We start from the raw sequence: 17,459 nt of genomic DNA, 5'->3' as shown, positions 1-17,459 counted from the left end.
GTGGCCACAATACTTGTGATTGTGAAATGTTACGTTTTCTTAACAGTGTATTTTATTCTCTTAATTCTTAGCTCTTGTGTACTTTAAGTTGAAAAAAATTTGAAAGAAGAAATGACATTTTACTCAAATACAAAGGCTTGTAGGATAAGTTTCACCATGGATAGATGGCTGTTTGAGTCTCAAAGAAGTCCTCTTATGGATTTGGGGCTTTTTTCGTTGCTATGAAATTTCATAGCCAAAAGGTCGCTGCAGCTTTTAGAGCAAATAGTTGTTCTAATAAGGCAGTTACAACTTTGAGATATATTTTGACCAAACAAAATCCATTTTCCTATACATGTTAATCCTGTTTTTTGTGTTAATTTCAGATAGCGCAGATAGCCCTCGTGTAGCTTTGCGCGAAATTCAAACAAACAAACGTTAAAACTTAAAATGTATATGAAATGTGAAAAGATAAGATTCATGTGTTGTAAGTGTAAAACAAAATATATAAGTGTTAAGGCATTAAAATGTACTAATTTGTTTCTGTAATAATAATGTAATATTGAATCTTTGTTATGTTGTACCGTACTGATTTATTGTCTTTATTTAAGGGTTTTGATGAAATGCTGTATCATTTTGTCGTGTGCAATTTTAATGATGGTGCTTTTCTATTGAATGAAATATATCATTGTCATATTTTTTAAAGGATATTTTGATTTTGTCTCATTAAATTTAGTGGTATGTTTGTGTTGTGTGTCATATCTACGTGTAGTGCTGTGTAAGTGTTCTACAGGCGTGAAAACAACTTATACCTGTTTTTTGATAAATGTATGGATTTTAGTTCTTTCATTGAACTGTAACTTTAAAGTTGGGGATGGCTAGATTGGCTTGAACGTAAAGAAGACAGGAAATGTGTAGTATGCAAAGAAAATTTAGTGCTTCCTGTCTTTTTTTTTCAGTTTAGAATTTTCACATGCACATTTCTACCTGTGTGATGGTTGTGAGAGTGAAATATTAGTCAAGGAATGTGGCTAAATTAATTTTTCTCTAGTTACCTATTGTTCTCGGTTATCTTAGTCTGGAACAAGTTACAAGTTAAACTCAAAACAATTTTTGTATGCTCTCTCTAGAGTCAGAGTTTAGATAAGAGACAGTGCCAAACAAACAAGAGAGACACAACAAAATAAGTACTCCATTTTTACAATCAGACCGTAGACTGAATGTGGTTTCACATACTCTTTGGTTACGTGCCTCAACCATAGTTCTACATACATATTCTAAACTATCCCAAGAGTTTTTGTGGTTTCCTTCCTAGAAGTTTCGTAAAGAAACGTGTAAATGATTGCCTGAGTCTTAAAATCAAAGGTTGTTGTAACTATTTCCGTGTAAAGGTATCAGCACATGCGTACGATCTTGCAACATCTGTTCAACACGAATACGATTAACTACCTGCAGAAACTGCATGGGAGTTTAGAAAAATATTTTAATATACAACGAACAAAGAAATAGTCTATAATAGTTAAGGAAGGGAGAAATTAGTAGCTATTTCAGTTACAACATTACAAGTTAATTATAAAAAGGTTAAAACTATAATCATGGGCATCCGCGAGGGGCAAGGGCACTTGCTCCCCTGGAAAATGAGAAACATAATTCTTTCTTTATTCGTTCAGAATATGTATATGAATTTTTTATTCACTTCACAATTTCACACTATTTTGCTCCCCCTCCCCCCCCGGAAACATTTCTGCGCACGCTCATGACTATAATAATGTTCTTTCTTCTAGCATTAGCGATAACCTGAAAAACAAATTTTGAAGTTTTAACTAATGTAAATGTGTGCTCACAAACCCATCTTCAGACACGGGTATCATTGATAATATCAATACAGTTACATAACTCACAACACTTAATACTATGTTTATCGGCATGAAATATGAAGGCCCCAGCATCCAAAAGCTTAATCTAAGAATAAATTCCAAAGTAGCCATAATAATTTTTTTTTTATTTTGTTTGTTTGTAATTAAGCACAAAGCTACACAATGGGCTATCTGTACTCTGCCTACCACGAGTATCGAAACCCGGATTCAAGCGTTGTAAGTCCGCAGACATGCCGCTGTGCCACTGGGGGAACCCATAATAAATCGTAAATATAGGAAAACATAAAATACAAATTGATTGCGTAAAGAGCCAAAACGAATATTATCAGAGGCTAAATCATAAATGAGATAACCGTTACTTAGAAATATTTATACAGTTCAACTCTGTCAAACGATCATAATTAGCAAAATCTTAAATATATTCAACTCAACATTTAATAGGTCTATAGCTGTTAGAAACAATTTGAGATATATTTGGAGGTAGGTCGTTTGGTTGAAAGGAAGAAACTAAAGTGTTAACGTAATATCACTTGAACTCAAAATAAAATATAACAGTTCTTTAAGTGAAGTATTTAAAATAATGAAACTTTAAAATAAAATAAAGAGAGGACACAACCTAGCATACATTAAAATTGAACATAAATGCCAGTGAAACACAAAAACGTAAAATGACAACAAAATCAAGCATGATGAGTAGAACAACAACAAAACAACCAGAAATTAAAACGCAAGTGAGGATAAATAAACAAGATCAAGCACAAAATATTAGGCTAATATAACTGAAGTGCTCTTACGTGAAAGGTGACATATTAAAACTTTGAAGTCAAATAATATACGTGATTCAGTAAAACCAAATATAGAAATGTAGAAAACAAATAAAACAGAATTGCTATTTCAACTAAAACTTGACTATTGTAAAAGCAAAAATCATGGTATATAATAAATACAATATGCAGTTAAAAATATTTACAAGCACACATTTAAAGGGATGATAGAATGCTGTCAAGGGTTTCCAAGGTCCTCTTTTTCCTGGCTGAAACCTTATTGAGAGCCTCCTTGACTTTCTAAGGACTGGCATGGCCAGGTGGTTAGGGCGCTTGACTCGCAATCTGCGGGTTCAAATTCCCGTCCCACCAAACATGCTCGCTCTTTTAGCCGTGGGGGCGTTATAAAGTAAAGGTCAATCCCACTATTCGTTGGTAAAAGAGTAGCCCAAGAGCTGGCGGTGTGTGGTGATGACTAGCTTCCTTCCCTCTGGTATTTCATTGCTAAATTAGGGACGGCTAGCGCAGATAGCCTTCGTGTAGCTTTGCGCGAAATTCATAACAAACAAACAAAAACAAATCCATTAACTTTCTTCCATTCTTCTGTGTCCTTGAAAGATCTTGATAGGGCCAAAAGCTTTCAACTGTCTAAAGTTGATCCTTAGTATTTACTTTCCCTCATTGTTGGTCACTGGGATGATGACTGAACAATGGCCTGGCTCATCCAGTTGCTCTCATGCAAATGAAGCAAAGTTTAGTCATTGGAGGAAAGGTGCCATAAGAACGCAGCCAATCACAGCCATACTGACGTCTTCTGAGGCGATCTATACATTGAAATGGACGGATTGACAACCAATGTTCTTGAAACCTTCTAATGGGTAAACCCCTAAGCAATCCACCAGAGAAGAGTAGTAGTGGGTGGATGATTTCTACCAATCCAATTCTATTCATTGATGCTTGGAATTCCTGGGCTAGAATAAACTAACAATATTTTCTGCTTAACTTGGATGGTCCAGCACTGGATCCCAAGAAATACCTAAAATCAGATCAATTCTGCATCCGAGAGGTTATTTTCGAAGATGTAATCTACACTTTGAGTCAGTAGAGAATAGAGCAATTTACCAGATAAATTTGGTTTTACATAATCTATGCTGCATATGTCAATGAGCTTGAGTTACAGTGTAAAATTACTCCAGTTTGAAGGCACTGATTAACAAAACATTCTGATTGCTTGAGATCCAAATATACAACAGGGGCAAGAAACTGCACCCCAACAGATAAGTTAAATTACCACAAGAGAGGAGGATTATAAGAAATATCATAATAATAAAATGAACTAAGACAGCAAAGGAAAGAGAAAATGACACAAGTGTAAGCAGACAATGGACTATCTATATTTACACTCACATTGTTATGATTTGCCACTTACTGTGTTAGTGACAACTGTTAACATGCTGATTTCCTCCTCAGCAATGTTTTTGACCGAGCGACTATTTGACCTCCATTGAGAGACATATACAGTGGAACAAGACAGGAAAGATTGTGTTAACACCACACTTTTATGTCAGACTAGTGCCCTAGTGTGGTATCCCTCAATCTTAGATTATTTACTTCAGTGATAATAATTATTATTACACTATAGAATATTAACTCCCAGTTCATACCAATTTATACTATCGTACTATCTGTATAAAAGTCTGTATCAATTGGGCATAATCCACATTTGGGAGAGGAGGTGATATAGAAACTTGGCTGGGAAAATGCTAATTTTCTTAAGTAACCATTATTATACATACTGATGTGGAGATTCAATCAAGTCCACAACTACCTATATCCTGCTTACAAGCGCTTGACTAAACCTATAATTCTTGAGACAATGTTTTGAAAAAATATATGTATATATATAAAATTTTTAAATATACCCCAATAAATATGCATTCTTATTCTCATTATAGAAGAGTAAAATCTGAAAACTTCCACAACAGTTTCTTAGCCAATATATTTATTGTACGTGTGCTAATAGTTGTACAGGATTAGGTAAAGAGTGAAATCTTGAGTATAAGTAAAATTAATTTTTGTTTCACTTTTAAAGAAGAGTTTTTCTGTTTATTAATTAAATAAAACAATGATTATTATTAAAACAATAATAATTAAATAAAACAAATCACAAAGCTACACAAAGGGCTATCTGTGCTCTGCCCACCACGGGTACCGAAACCCGGTTTCCAGCGGTATAAGTCCATAGACATACTGCTGTACCACTTGGGGGCAAACCAAACAAAGGCTTACAGAAAGTATTTTTTGTTCCTTTTTAAGCGCAAAACTGCACAAATGCATGTTTGTACTATGTCTACCACAGCAATCGAATTCTGAATTTCAGTGGCTTAACCCTGAACCACCGGGGAGAGGGTACAAAAAAAAGTAAGAGGGTAAGATGTTTCAGGGAATTTACTGATTACACGGATGTAGCTTTTTCATCTGTTGTATGTTTTGATGCGCTATCGAAATTTAAGTTGATAAAAACTCTTGTTATCATTTGCTAAGCATTAGACAAGTTGAATACAATAAATAATTTAAAACGGCACTTGTGCAATATATATGTGAAGTGGTAGCATAATTTTGTTTGTTTGCATTTAAGCGCAAAGCAACACAATGGGCTAGAAACCTGGTTCTAGCGTTGTAAGTCCGTAGACATACCGCTGTGCCAGGTGGCATAATAACAACTAAATATGTAGGGTCTATTTAGGGCCCTTGTTTTCAATAAACTATTTATTGTGTAATTGTATTAGCGTTGTACTTCTTTTAATTATATATAAGGTGAATACAATATATATTTGTAACATAGTGACTTAGATTTTCTTGAGCAGTGATTTTAAAATATTATTTTATCTACATGCAACTTATTTTCGCCCGTCACACAGGTTTTGAAAGTCAGTGCAGGGATCTAATGAAAATAAACAGACTTCATTACAACTCTCTTACAAGTCTATGTTCTAATAAATAGCTTTTCGTTTCCAGTTATTTTAATTTATATTCTGGTGCAAAGTTTTAATTATTTGTCGAATTTTATTTTTAGCTTCATAATAGTTATTTGCTACAGTGGTAATAAACAAAATTCATTTTCAGTGTTTCAATCGAGGTGATACTAACTATAATTATTTCTGATAGTTGAAACACAGTGGGTACCAGCGTAAGCAGAGGTTAGAGATTATATTCCGTTTCAATTAATCCGCCGCCGCTTTCTAGTTTCGCCAGCCTGAACTAGTTATGTGTTTCAATCAGTGGTACCAAGAACGTCGAGATTTACCACCAGAATAAAATAATGTATGTTAAATGTCGCTATGTATGATATGATCATTTTCTGTTGAAATATATGTTTATCAAAAGTAATTTTTGTCTTATTACTAATTCGCTTTGCGTATTAATACAGTGAATCTAGGCCGAAATTTAGTTTGGTTCGCTTGGCCGACGCCATGTTTGAAGTAATCCGGTTTGTGGGTTACTATACACGTAGTTTGGATTAAAAAAAACATCTTAACCTTGAAAGTTGAATATTATGAATATTCAATTATAGTATCTTTCTCTATAATTTGTGTAGAAAGTCGATACTAAGTGTCAGATAGTTGTGATCACATTTATAGTGTTTATATTCTATGGCGTTGCAAACTTTACTGTATGAAAATCTGGGCCAAGCCCATTTCTGGACTCGATAATCACCAACTATGTTCTTCAAGTTCAACTTCAATTTTAATTTAAGTCAGCTTGGAACTTGCATGTGATGGGAAGTGTGAATCGGTGACTTTTGACTTGTGTCATGATTCATGGCTTTTCTTTGGTAAGTGTAATCCAAAATTAAAATTCTTCGAATATGAGTATACTGAGTAATATTATTATTAGTAGTAGTATTATTATCTCCAGCTTATACTATAGTGTTGGAAGTTATTGTAAATAAAATAAAACTTAAAAGTTGACAAAAATTTTAAAACTAAATGTATTACTAGTTTTACATTTATATTTATAATAACAACAAGAAGACTTAATAATAAGGTTCAGCTCATGTCTTTAAAAGGAAAAAAAAAAGATCTAAAGTGATATAGTTTTAGCCTACAGCTGTATTAATAATAAAATTCGATTTAGAATACATAAAACTACCTTAGAATTTTGGCTCTAGCTGATGCTGGTGTGCCTTTACTTAGTTCTATCAGCTTTTTCATATGCTTGATTGAGAGCTTAAAAATTAATGATATCATAGAACCAAGAATACTCTTTAACACACTGAAATACTCAGCAGAATGCTTTAGTTTTATGAGAAATCTTAGGTATAACCTTTTCTCTGTCTAAAACATCAGTGCTCCTCTCACCCAAGAACTAGTTTCTTTTCACCTAATGTATCCCAAGTGCATTATATTGCTTTTGTCAGTATTACTAGTATTAGTCATTCTTTGGTTATTGAATCAGTTTTTAAATTTTCCAACAATGCCATAAGCTTTCAATTTAACGTAAACTGATTATTCTCCCGCGTGTCACCTTATAAGATGCTGTTTTGAAAGCCTAGAGTACTGAACATAAATGGGGTAGGTCTCAAAATATGATCTCACTAGTTAGTAAATATAAGCAGAGGTTATTTCAACTGAATATAAATGTCATTGGGTTTGATAGCATGTTAAATTTCATATGTCATGTGCCATCTGTTTGAGTTGCTAGTGGTAAGGCAAACAGAATTTTAATTTTTAGGTTGTATCTACAGAAATATTTAATACAAGTCTAAAGAGGCTATAATTTCATTGTATAGGTCGTTGGTTAGATCACATTTGGAGTATTGTGTTCAGTCTTGGGCCCCTTACATTAGTAGTCAAATGGCTACATGCTACAAAGAGCTCTGTTTGTTGAGTTTAATGGACCTAAAAGGCACATGGCTGAATTTGGGCTCATTTGAAAGGAAAATTTCTTCTCTTTCCAAATATACATGCTGTAGAACTGAAGTGGGTCCAACATTGTCAAAATTTTGGTTAAGAGAGTCCCCCCCCATCAAATTTTTTGGTTAACACACAAAAAGACAGATTTATCCATTATCTCTAATTATGAGCAAGGTAGGCTAGGTATATGTTTTATTTCAATATGTAAAGTCCAATTTTGACATTCAAGTAAAATATTGCAATAAAATAAGACCATCCATGGATTGCAAACCATTGTTGTAGATAGTCCAAATTTATTTAAAAATTATTGAAAAACATTTACATTTTAGGCCAAACACATGTATTATGAAAGAGATAATATATAAAAGCACCATTATACAAAAATAAAAAATCTATGTTGTCTCTTAAGATTACTTTGCAAATTACCATATGTGATATTTTCATAATATTAAACATTTATGTACTAAAATTCTAACTAACATGAAAACAGAATTTTGGACTATCTCTTTCATATTACAATGGTAGAAGAGCTTCTATTGTGAAAGCAATCTAGCATGTAGGAAGTTAAAAGAACACTAATAATTGCAAACACATGCTTAAGTTTAGTCTTCAGAAGTTACTATCCATGCTTAACACATTGATTGAATGATGGTGTGTGAATGTGGTGCAAGTTTATGAAAAAGGTTCACTGACTTTCGGTATAATACCAGTGCAATCAGAAAAGTTGTTTAAACTGTACACAACCTTAAAAGAATAGGTATGTTATGTCAGGGTTTTGATCATCTATGCACTGTGATCATTTGATGATGCACATTATGGCTGATATATCCAAAAAGAAGAGAAACTATTCTTTAAAAGAGAACATTAACATCATGTCTTTACTGCTATGGTATCTGGACTAACTTACAAGTGTTTATTAGAATATTACTTGTATACATTTAGGCTTTCAAAGGATTACTCATAGCAAGAGTTTGCAATTCATGATTGTTCTAGTTTTGTGATGTTATTTGAATTTCAGACCTGGGCTTACACATATTGAAATGAACCATACAAATTATAAAACTATATTCTCCATTGCTCATAATTAAAAAAATATATGAACCAGTCTTTCATTGTGTTAACAAAAACATACATTAGGTTTTATGGTGGGTCACTTTGACTTAAATTTTGACAGTGTTTGCACCACTTCGCAGTTCTACAGCAGACATATTTCAAATGAGCCCAAATGCAGCCATGTGCCTTTCGTGTCCATAAAACTTGTTTTTTGCAGCCTTGTAAACTGGTTCTGAATTATTGGAAATGGTTCAGAGGAGGGTTACTAGAATGGTGCCTGGGATAGAGGGTTTTTGTACAAGAGTTAGAGGGGATCTGATTGAGGTGTTTAATATTGTAAAGAGAATTGATAGTGTTGATCCATCTTTTTTTCATACTTAAGTGATAATAGTGGGAATAGGAGACACAAATATAACTTTTGACAGGGTAGTAGTCATTTTCAGCTACGAGAGTTTTATTTTTTAAAAGGGTGGTTGGCCTTTGGATGTTGTGGAGACAGTAAATTTAAGTGAGTTTAAAAGAAAGCATGATAACTATATGAATGATAAGGGCTTGCTTTAAGATTAAAAAAAATAATTATTTATTTGATAGTTTTAGTTTAGTTTAGAGGAAGGAATAGACCAGATTGACCAATAGGTCGCTTGTCCCAAAACATTGTTATGTTATATGAAGAGCTGTTTAGTAACTAATAATACATTGTTTGAAGTGTGCAACTAATTTTAATTTGTCAACTTTAAACTCTATTGGCCAAACAGTCTTGTTACCTATGCATTCAGTTTTAACCCGTACTCTTTATCTTCTTATTTGAGTTAAAAATTCCTTAACAGCAAAATATCACATTTTGAAATGTATTGTAATTTTGTAAATGACAATAAAAGAAGCAAAATTGCTAGTAATTTTAACATTATTTGTTTGAAAGCTACTTATTCCACCACAGGTTAAAGACTATGCATAGAAGATAAATCTAATCTGTATTTCTGTGACATTATTAGGCTGTGTTTCATGCTGTTTTACATCACAACTTTCTAAAAGAGGATTTATATATGGCTGTATTACTTCTTGTAACTGTGATTAGTTGGCTTCGCATAAATATGGGAGATATTACATTTTTGTTATCTTTAATAGTGTGTTAATGAACTCATTGCTACTAACAGTTTATAACTGACTCCAGGAGCTTGTTCCAGGAATTGGTAAAAACATTCGTTCAAAGCAGTGTCACATGTGGTTTATATAGTTTTTTAGAATTAGCTTTTGAAGTGAGTTGTCATTGACAGTAGTTGAGGTCAGCACCTTACACAAGTTTAAGAGGGGTAATTAGTGTTTTCTTGAATAATTTAATAGATATAAATTGTTATTTCTTTCCAGTGGTAGATGGGTGTGCCTTTAAGGACCAAATGGTCCCTTGTTGTCTGGGTTTTATAAATGTATTGTGAATAATATCCACTAGGATATATTACTTTAGACAACACCATATTAACAAGTTTAAGTATGATTGACAATAAGTAAAGCGTAATTATTAATGTGAAGTAATTGTAATTTTGAAGCCTTTATTTACATTGATTTGTTTATAAGTAGTATTTTTCAAAGTAAAATATTTGTGTTAGTATATTACTTTTATAAAGTATATATTTTTATACTATTATATAATCTTGTGATTGTTATGAACTTTGTATTTTGGGTTACACATAAATATGAGTATGTATGTACAAATATGAGACACAGGTTTATTTGATCAAGCAATATCATTCCTCAGCTACCCTAAAACATTTTACTTTTAATGTTGCTTTTTAATGTATGTTCGTAAACTTATCCAACATAGCATTGTTAGACCAAAGTTCATTGTACATACTTTCTATTTTGTTAAATCATTCTGTAAATATTGCATATGAAAAAGTACTTCTTTATAAGATTAAGCCTAAATCTAGTCTTCCAAAGCTTGAAACTGTGTCCCTTATAATTCATGTTGCCAGTTCAAATTTTACCTTTTCAGAAATAGAATAGTAGTTTCTAATGTTAGTTATTCCGAAGAGAAAAATTTTAAATTCTTAAGCTTTGTATTCTATTTTGTTATATATATATATATATATATATACACATTTATATAGGTGACAGTGGCTGGATTAAACGTATTTTCAGGCCTAAGGAAGATGGCAGCAAAAATTAAGGGCCTGGTTAGTAAGAAAAAGCGTCGTTATCAGGAAGATGGATTTGACTTAGATTTATCTTGTATCCTTTTTGTTTGTATTGTCTTTAAGATAAATGTATATGCAGTGTTGAATTCATAGTTCTTTTGGGGTTCTAGTTTGGCTTTAATCCAAAAGGTAAAGACTCTGAAAATTTCCAGTTATATGTTTAAATTTTTCTTAAGCATACCTTTTCTGTTAAATATTTGTGCCTTTTGTTATTGTTGTAATTTAAGTAAAATATAATGGAAAATAATCTTCAAAATCTGTTTTAATTTCATTCTGACTTGTAAAATAATTAAACAGATATATACAGTTAGTTTTCACAAAAACTATGCATGAAGTGCAAGAACCTAAATAATATGAACTATAATACTAGTCACAAATTATTATTAATTGGGGTTGCTAGATATCTGTCATTTAGGAGCCAGGATAGTTGCTTAATCCAGTGAGGAACAAGGGGAATGTCATTTCTGTCTTAACATAAGAAAATTTGGGACTCAGTTTTGTGCAAATTATACATAAATGAAATACACAAACTTGTTTTTCGTGCAGTGTAATGTTTACTGTATTTTGAAGTTAAACCAATCATGCAGTATTTTTTGTGCAATGAAGGATTATGTAATTCCCACAAAAACTTTTAGTGCCACATTTGTTTAAAAGCTAGTGGTCATACATTGGAAATCTAAAAGACTTTGCAGGATTATGTCAGTTTGTATTTCCTTGGTGGTATTTTAATTGTTATTGGAAATTCGGAATATGTACCAATTTTTTCTTTGATGTTTCATTAAATCATTGATAGTACTGGATGTAATAAAAAGTATGCCTTTTTTAATGAAAAATTCACAAAAAACTCCTACACATCAGACTGGTTTTTTGGGCATCAAGGAAATCTGGTGCCCAGGATTTGGGAAGCCCTGATTTCTAGAAAAATATTTTAGTGTGACTTTTACAACAGCTTGTTTCATGATAGAAATAGGTCACATTCTAGATTTTTGTAAGTTATATTTCTCTGTATAGACAGTTTAATTGTGCTTCATACAGCTCTGACAGTGCTATGATTGTTGGCTTATCTTATATATATATATATATATATATATATTTAAAAAAGTCCAGTATGTAATTTTTGCTGTTTAAACATTTGATATGGATGGTAACCTGTTGTCATTTTCATTTTAAGAAAAATGTCCCTTATTTGTAATTTAATAAATCATAACTTGTATCAAGTAGGGGTCACCAACAAATAAGCCAAGGATGAAGAAGTGCGTAAGTGAACTTGAGCACCCAGGGGCAGTGTGGGAAATAAGTGACAGGCTGTAAAAAGTAACTAAAGGCTTAAAATGTGAAGAATTACAGGAAGAATGAGAGTTATATGAAGGATTAGAAAATGGAGGTAAACTACAAATTTGGATGGAATTGACTAGATATGGCTGTTTTATCAAAGAACAGTAAGAAATACATGAAAATAAGTCTTGGGAAATTCATTCAGAAATAAACACATAGGAGAAACTTTGTGGTATGATAATTTCATTAATTATATCAAGCAAGGCTGTGTGTATGTACTTAGGAAGAAATAACAAGAGTTTGAAACTCACAAAATAAATAATCAACTTAAATACAAATTGCAGTTTGAGTTCCTTTGAAATAACAGCAGCAAGTGAGACTAGCATTGAAACCTGCAGCCTTTGCACAATGTTTCATAGTAGACATATTTCTTTTCAGTTTAAAATGGCACCATAGTTGAAGAAGAAAAAAATTTCAAAAAGAAGTGAACTAAAATATTTTTGTATTAATTTTGGTGAAACAAAATGTATGAAAAATGCTAAAAAATTAGCTTCACTGGCTTGTGTTACTTCTAAAACATTCTAGAAAAGTGACTGATTTTTAAAACATTAGTGGGGCCTGGCATGGCCAGGTGGTTAGGGCATTCGACTCGAATCCCCGTCCCACCAAACATGCTCGCCCTTTCAGCCGCGGGGGCATTATAATGCGACGGTCAATATTCGTTGGTAAAAGGGTAGCCCAAGAGTTGTCTGTGGGTGGTGATGACTAGCTGCCTTCCCTCTAGTCTTACACTGCTAAATTAGGTATGGCTAGTGCAGGTAGCTCTCGTGTAGCTTTGCACGAAATTCAAAACAAACAAACAAGGGATACAATATGTAAGGCTGACCCTATGTGCTTATTGGTGTTTGGACCTCAGTAAATTTTCACTAGCTATGGCCATGGAATTATGATAAAATTAATGACCTTGTGTAGTTGTTGACATTGATTATATGTGGGTAATCTTCATAAACATTAAATTTAATAACTTTAATATTGCAGCTTAGTAGTAAGTACAGAATGGAATAAATTGTTCCAGAAGATAAAATACATTTATGCATTTTTGGTGAATTTGTAAAAGCCTTGTTTAAAAGTTGCATTAGGTCTTCTAGAGAACATCAGAATAATTAAAATTAATCATAATACACCATTTTGTGTAAAGATTTAAAAGATCCCCATTTCTGCCTTCAATATCCAAAATGTTCAGATGTTTTGTTGTCCTCATTCCTGATATTATCTTGATAAAGTGCGAAAATCTAAAGTTACATAAATAAAATTTTAAAATAGTCAGAAGACTTGAAATTTTGATGTACCTGTTTTTAAACATTTGTTAGAGAATGTTAGATTTGAGTAAATCATTTAACCAAAAGATAAATTCCTGGAATGTTGGATCTCGAGACATTAATTAACTTATTGAATTTCACAAATGCTGATGATAAATTAGACATCAAATCCAATTGTATATGTTTTATGTAAGAATGTGTAATTTGTGCATTGTTCAGAATACATAATGTGAAATTAAGCTGTATCAACAATATTAATAGTTTATTATGATTAGGCCTACATAATTGGAAGTACAAAACTCTTCAGTTTAGTGCTATTTGCAGCTTATTGAAAAGAAATATATCCAGTAAACTGTGTATATTTTATGAATTTTAGTTGTTCAGTTACTGATATTTTTTGTCTAATCTATATTAAAATTGTATACTTACAAAATATTAAAGGATCTTGCACATTTTTATGATGATTAGAAATTAGAAGAAGTTGGAGTATTTTTAGTTTTGAGACTTATTTGGTACTTAGATCCCAAATGAGGTTACTCAAAGTGGACTGTTTAAATCATTGGTTTCCAAACTCTGTGTCACAGCAAGTTGCTAGGGATGTCTTGATAGATTCACCAAATGAAGAATAATTAAGAACATAAAAAAACTACAAAAAATTGCATGTGGCAGCATGGATGTTGTGCAAATCAAGGTAAGCGGGTTATGTTATCTTCAGTGAAAAAAAAAAGTTTGGATACCACTGGTTTAATTATATAACATAGTTAGTGTGATCTGTTTACTACAGGCTTTTTTTGTTTGTAAATTCAATAAATATCCATTTGGCTTGTTAATTTTTTTTTTAACATGAGAATTAGATATTTGTGACAACATTATTGCTATGGGTTATCCAGCAGAGAAACTTGAAGGCATCTACCGTAACCATATAGATGAAGTTATACGGTGAGTTTAGGATTGATCATGTTGTTAAGACAGTGGTACATGTAATTAGATGTGAAAGTTAGATTTTAATATTATATTTGAATTTTTTTTATTAGAATATACGTTACCAATATTTAAAAAAATGTGGCTGATTTCTACCAAGAAATGGTTATATTTAACTAAAGAAAATTTGGATTACATGTAAACTTTTACTGTATAAGTTTGATGCTGTTCATCAGAGCAACCTCTATAATACATGCATGCACACCTACAGTATGTTACAACACTCATTATCAACTTAGACTACAATTTGGCTAGGAGTTTCTTCAACAAAACAACAACACACACACACACACACACACACATACAAAATTAAAAGTTAAAAGACTGAACATTGTGAAATGAATCAGACTGTACCATGATATGAATGTATTCATATTTTGAAGAAATGTGCTAAGACACGGGACAAAAGGATATCTAAGAAATAATTAGTTCTGGATTTTCCAGAGTGTACAAGAAAACTTGAGTGGTTACTGAGAAGAGTGTCATCTAAGATTGTCTACATGCATGTTAAAATAACTTGTTTCAACCCTTCATATACCACCTAAATGCAATAATATTGTATTGAACTGTCTATATATTAGGCAACTGACAAAAAAAGAGCCTTTTGATACCCCAAAAAACAAAAACAATTTTCTTTATAACACTTTATTGCAGACGTTACAGGATCAAAGCCATGTCACCAGCAGCTTGATCATCTCTTCACTGCCATCTTCATGGTGGTGCTTTATCTCCAAATTTTTCTGATTCTGGCTCAAATGAAACACAACTTTCTTCTTCTGACTGAGGAAGGTATTGTGTTGTTAGTGGCTCAACCTGCCTTGATTAATATAGATTTGAAGTTTAGTGGGATGCAAGTGCACCACAGGTGGTTTACTTAGGGTTAAAAGAAATACAATACTTTTAACCTTTTTTATGTAGGTCCCAAATTCTTAAACCCTCACTTCTTTACTTTGCTTTTAAGTGAATAATTGAGATTTATTAATGTTTAAAGTTATGCAAAACCAGTGCATACAAATTGGCTGTTGTGTTTGCTACTTGTTGAAATCATTTCCAGTAAGTTATAGAGACTATATTGTTGAAATATTTTAGATACAAGTTGCTAGGTACATGTATATGTAACTAACCCTTTAAACAAGGGCATGGTTCTGTGCATGTCACAATGTTTATACAGAGTTACATTCAGAATGTAGTTAAACAACTTTATTTTGAATGTATGGCAATAAAGTTAACATCAGAATGTAGTTTATAACTCAAAGTTTTATATTACATATGTTTTGCTATCCCATTGAAAGTTTGAAGTAGCTCCATTAGTTATAAACATGGACATCAAATAAAAGCACAGTTTCCAAAACTGCCTTGCATATTAAGGATAAATGTGTGGTGCTTTTGTGTGGGTTGAGAAAATTTATTAATCTTTTGCTACAAAGAGAAGTTGCAATATTAAAATCATACACTGGACCTTGGAATTGTGTCTATGATAATTCAGACAATGTAGCCACTATGATATGGCAGTTATACAAAACTAAAAGAGAAGAATTCAGAATACAGGCACATCACATGACATAGAGAAGTAAAGACTGAAAATTTTTTTCTTTTGAAATTAACCATTCCTAATTTTGATAGATTAGAGGGAAGGCAGTTAGTCTACAGCTCCCTCTATCTGCACTAGCCATTCCTAATTTTGATAGATTAGAGGGAAGGCAGTTAGTCTATAGCTCCCTCTATCTGCACTAGCCGTTCCTAATTTTGATAGATTAGAGGGAAGGCAGTTAGTCTACAGCTCCCTATATCTGCACTAGTCATTCCTAATTGTGATAAATTAGAGGGAATATCAGGTATATCACTGTACAATGATGATTAAACAATAGTTATGATAGAGAAAATAACAGATAAAATAAACTGTTACATAAAAATTTTTGATATCATTTAGGAGGTTCTAGAGGTTAAGCAATTGAAATAAGAAAACATATAAAAATCATCTTGCACCTAGGTTGACTCAGTGAAGGCTTTGGGTGTTCAAAATTTTTATTATAGATACTTTTATCAAAGATTCTGTTTGTATGTGTGTGTGTGACAGACTTAATTTACTACAAGCACATCAAATTCCATGAAGATACTTTTAGTAAATTCAGAGTTCTAAAGTTTGTAAAGTTTTATTTTGAAGCTTGTATAAAATGACTAACCCATGCTTCTAGAGTTAAAGGTAATAGAATACATTAACGGGTGCTTGTATCAAAAATGGATAAACTTTGCTAATTGTAATAATCAAAAATAGCTGTTCAACATGCATATTTCAATAAATAGTCAGCAGTTGAGGAATAACAGATTTGTCAGGCAACTCTAACAATTACAAGTTCCCCCTGTGCAAATCATCAACATGTCTTTGACCACACTACATATATGATAATTTGAAGTTCTCCATTTGTTCTATCGGGGTATTTTGTAGTAAATGCAATCTGTGTATGATTTTCTAGCCATGAAAAACTTGTAAAATACTATGATTTGTTTGGTAACTCAGTCTTTTCTGGTTTGCCCTGTTTTTATGTATTGTATTTGCTTTTAGGTGTCTAGTAAACATTTTAGACATAGTTCACACAAAAGTTATCGTTCTTTGAGGTTTATGTTATTGAAAGCCTAATTGCTTAGATGTATTTTCCATTACTCATATTTGTGATTTGGACTTGCATTTTGTTGTATTGAGTAAAGTATCTTTGAACTGGAAGCTAAAACTACATTATAGCAATAAATGTTCTGTTGTTGAAATGTAACATTGTATTAACTTGATTTTTTTGTTGAAAGTCAAAGTGATAGGCTGTAATAAAAATTGGCATGTCAAGCCTAAAAAAATGTCATTGAAATGACATGTTTAGTATGTTACATTAATTAATTATATGTTTTGTAAGACATTAGTATTAGGTCTATTATTTTGTAAACTCTACATTCTAGTCTTTTAGGGATTTTCAAGAATTAGAAGAGCATATAATAATAATAATAATAATATTTCCACCACACTATATATATGCAAGTCATATCGCTACATTATGATTACAACTAAAAAAATTTCTATTAGAGATTTGCATGAGGCGCTTGTGCATGATATTAC

At 32.0% G+C, this 17,459-nt stretch overlaps 1 protein-coding gene across 2 annotated transcripts in view; it reads left to right on the top strand.

The window, feature by feature from the left end:
- Window positions 1-5,897: 5,897 nt before the first annotated feature.
- Window positions 5,898-17,459, top strand: part of LOC106458103 (phosphatidylinositol 3,4,5-trisphosphate 3-phosphatase and dual-specificity protein phosphatase PTEN-like) — a 35,450-nt gene continuing 23,888 nt past the window's right edge. Inside the window, exons 1-3 of one of the 2 annotated variants that reach the window (XM_013917561.2) lie at window positions 5,898-6,455; window positions 10,695-10,815; window positions 14,230-14,314. In XM_013917561.2, coding sequence (XP_013773015.1) covers window positions 6,435-6,455; window positions 10,695-10,815; window positions 14,230-14,314 — 227 coding nt within the window. In that variant the 5' untranslated portion in view covers window positions 5,898-6,434. Of the gene's footprint in view, window positions 6,456-10,693; window positions 10,816-14,223; window positions 14,315-17,459 lie in introns of those variants that run through there. The other variant, XM_022384246.1, reaches the window with a different exon arrangement.

Source organism: Limulus polyphemus, unplaced genomic scaffold (assembly GCF_000517525.1).
Source record: "Limulus polyphemus unplaced genomic scaffold, Limulus_polyphemus-2.1.2 Scaffold417, whole genome shotgun sequence".
NCBI lineage: Eukaryota > Metazoa > Arthropoda > Merostomata > Xiphosura > Limulidae > Limulus > Limulus polyphemus.
The sequence above is the reverse complement of the archived record's forward strand: the minus strand, read 5'-3'. Positions and strand labels throughout refer to the sequence as shown.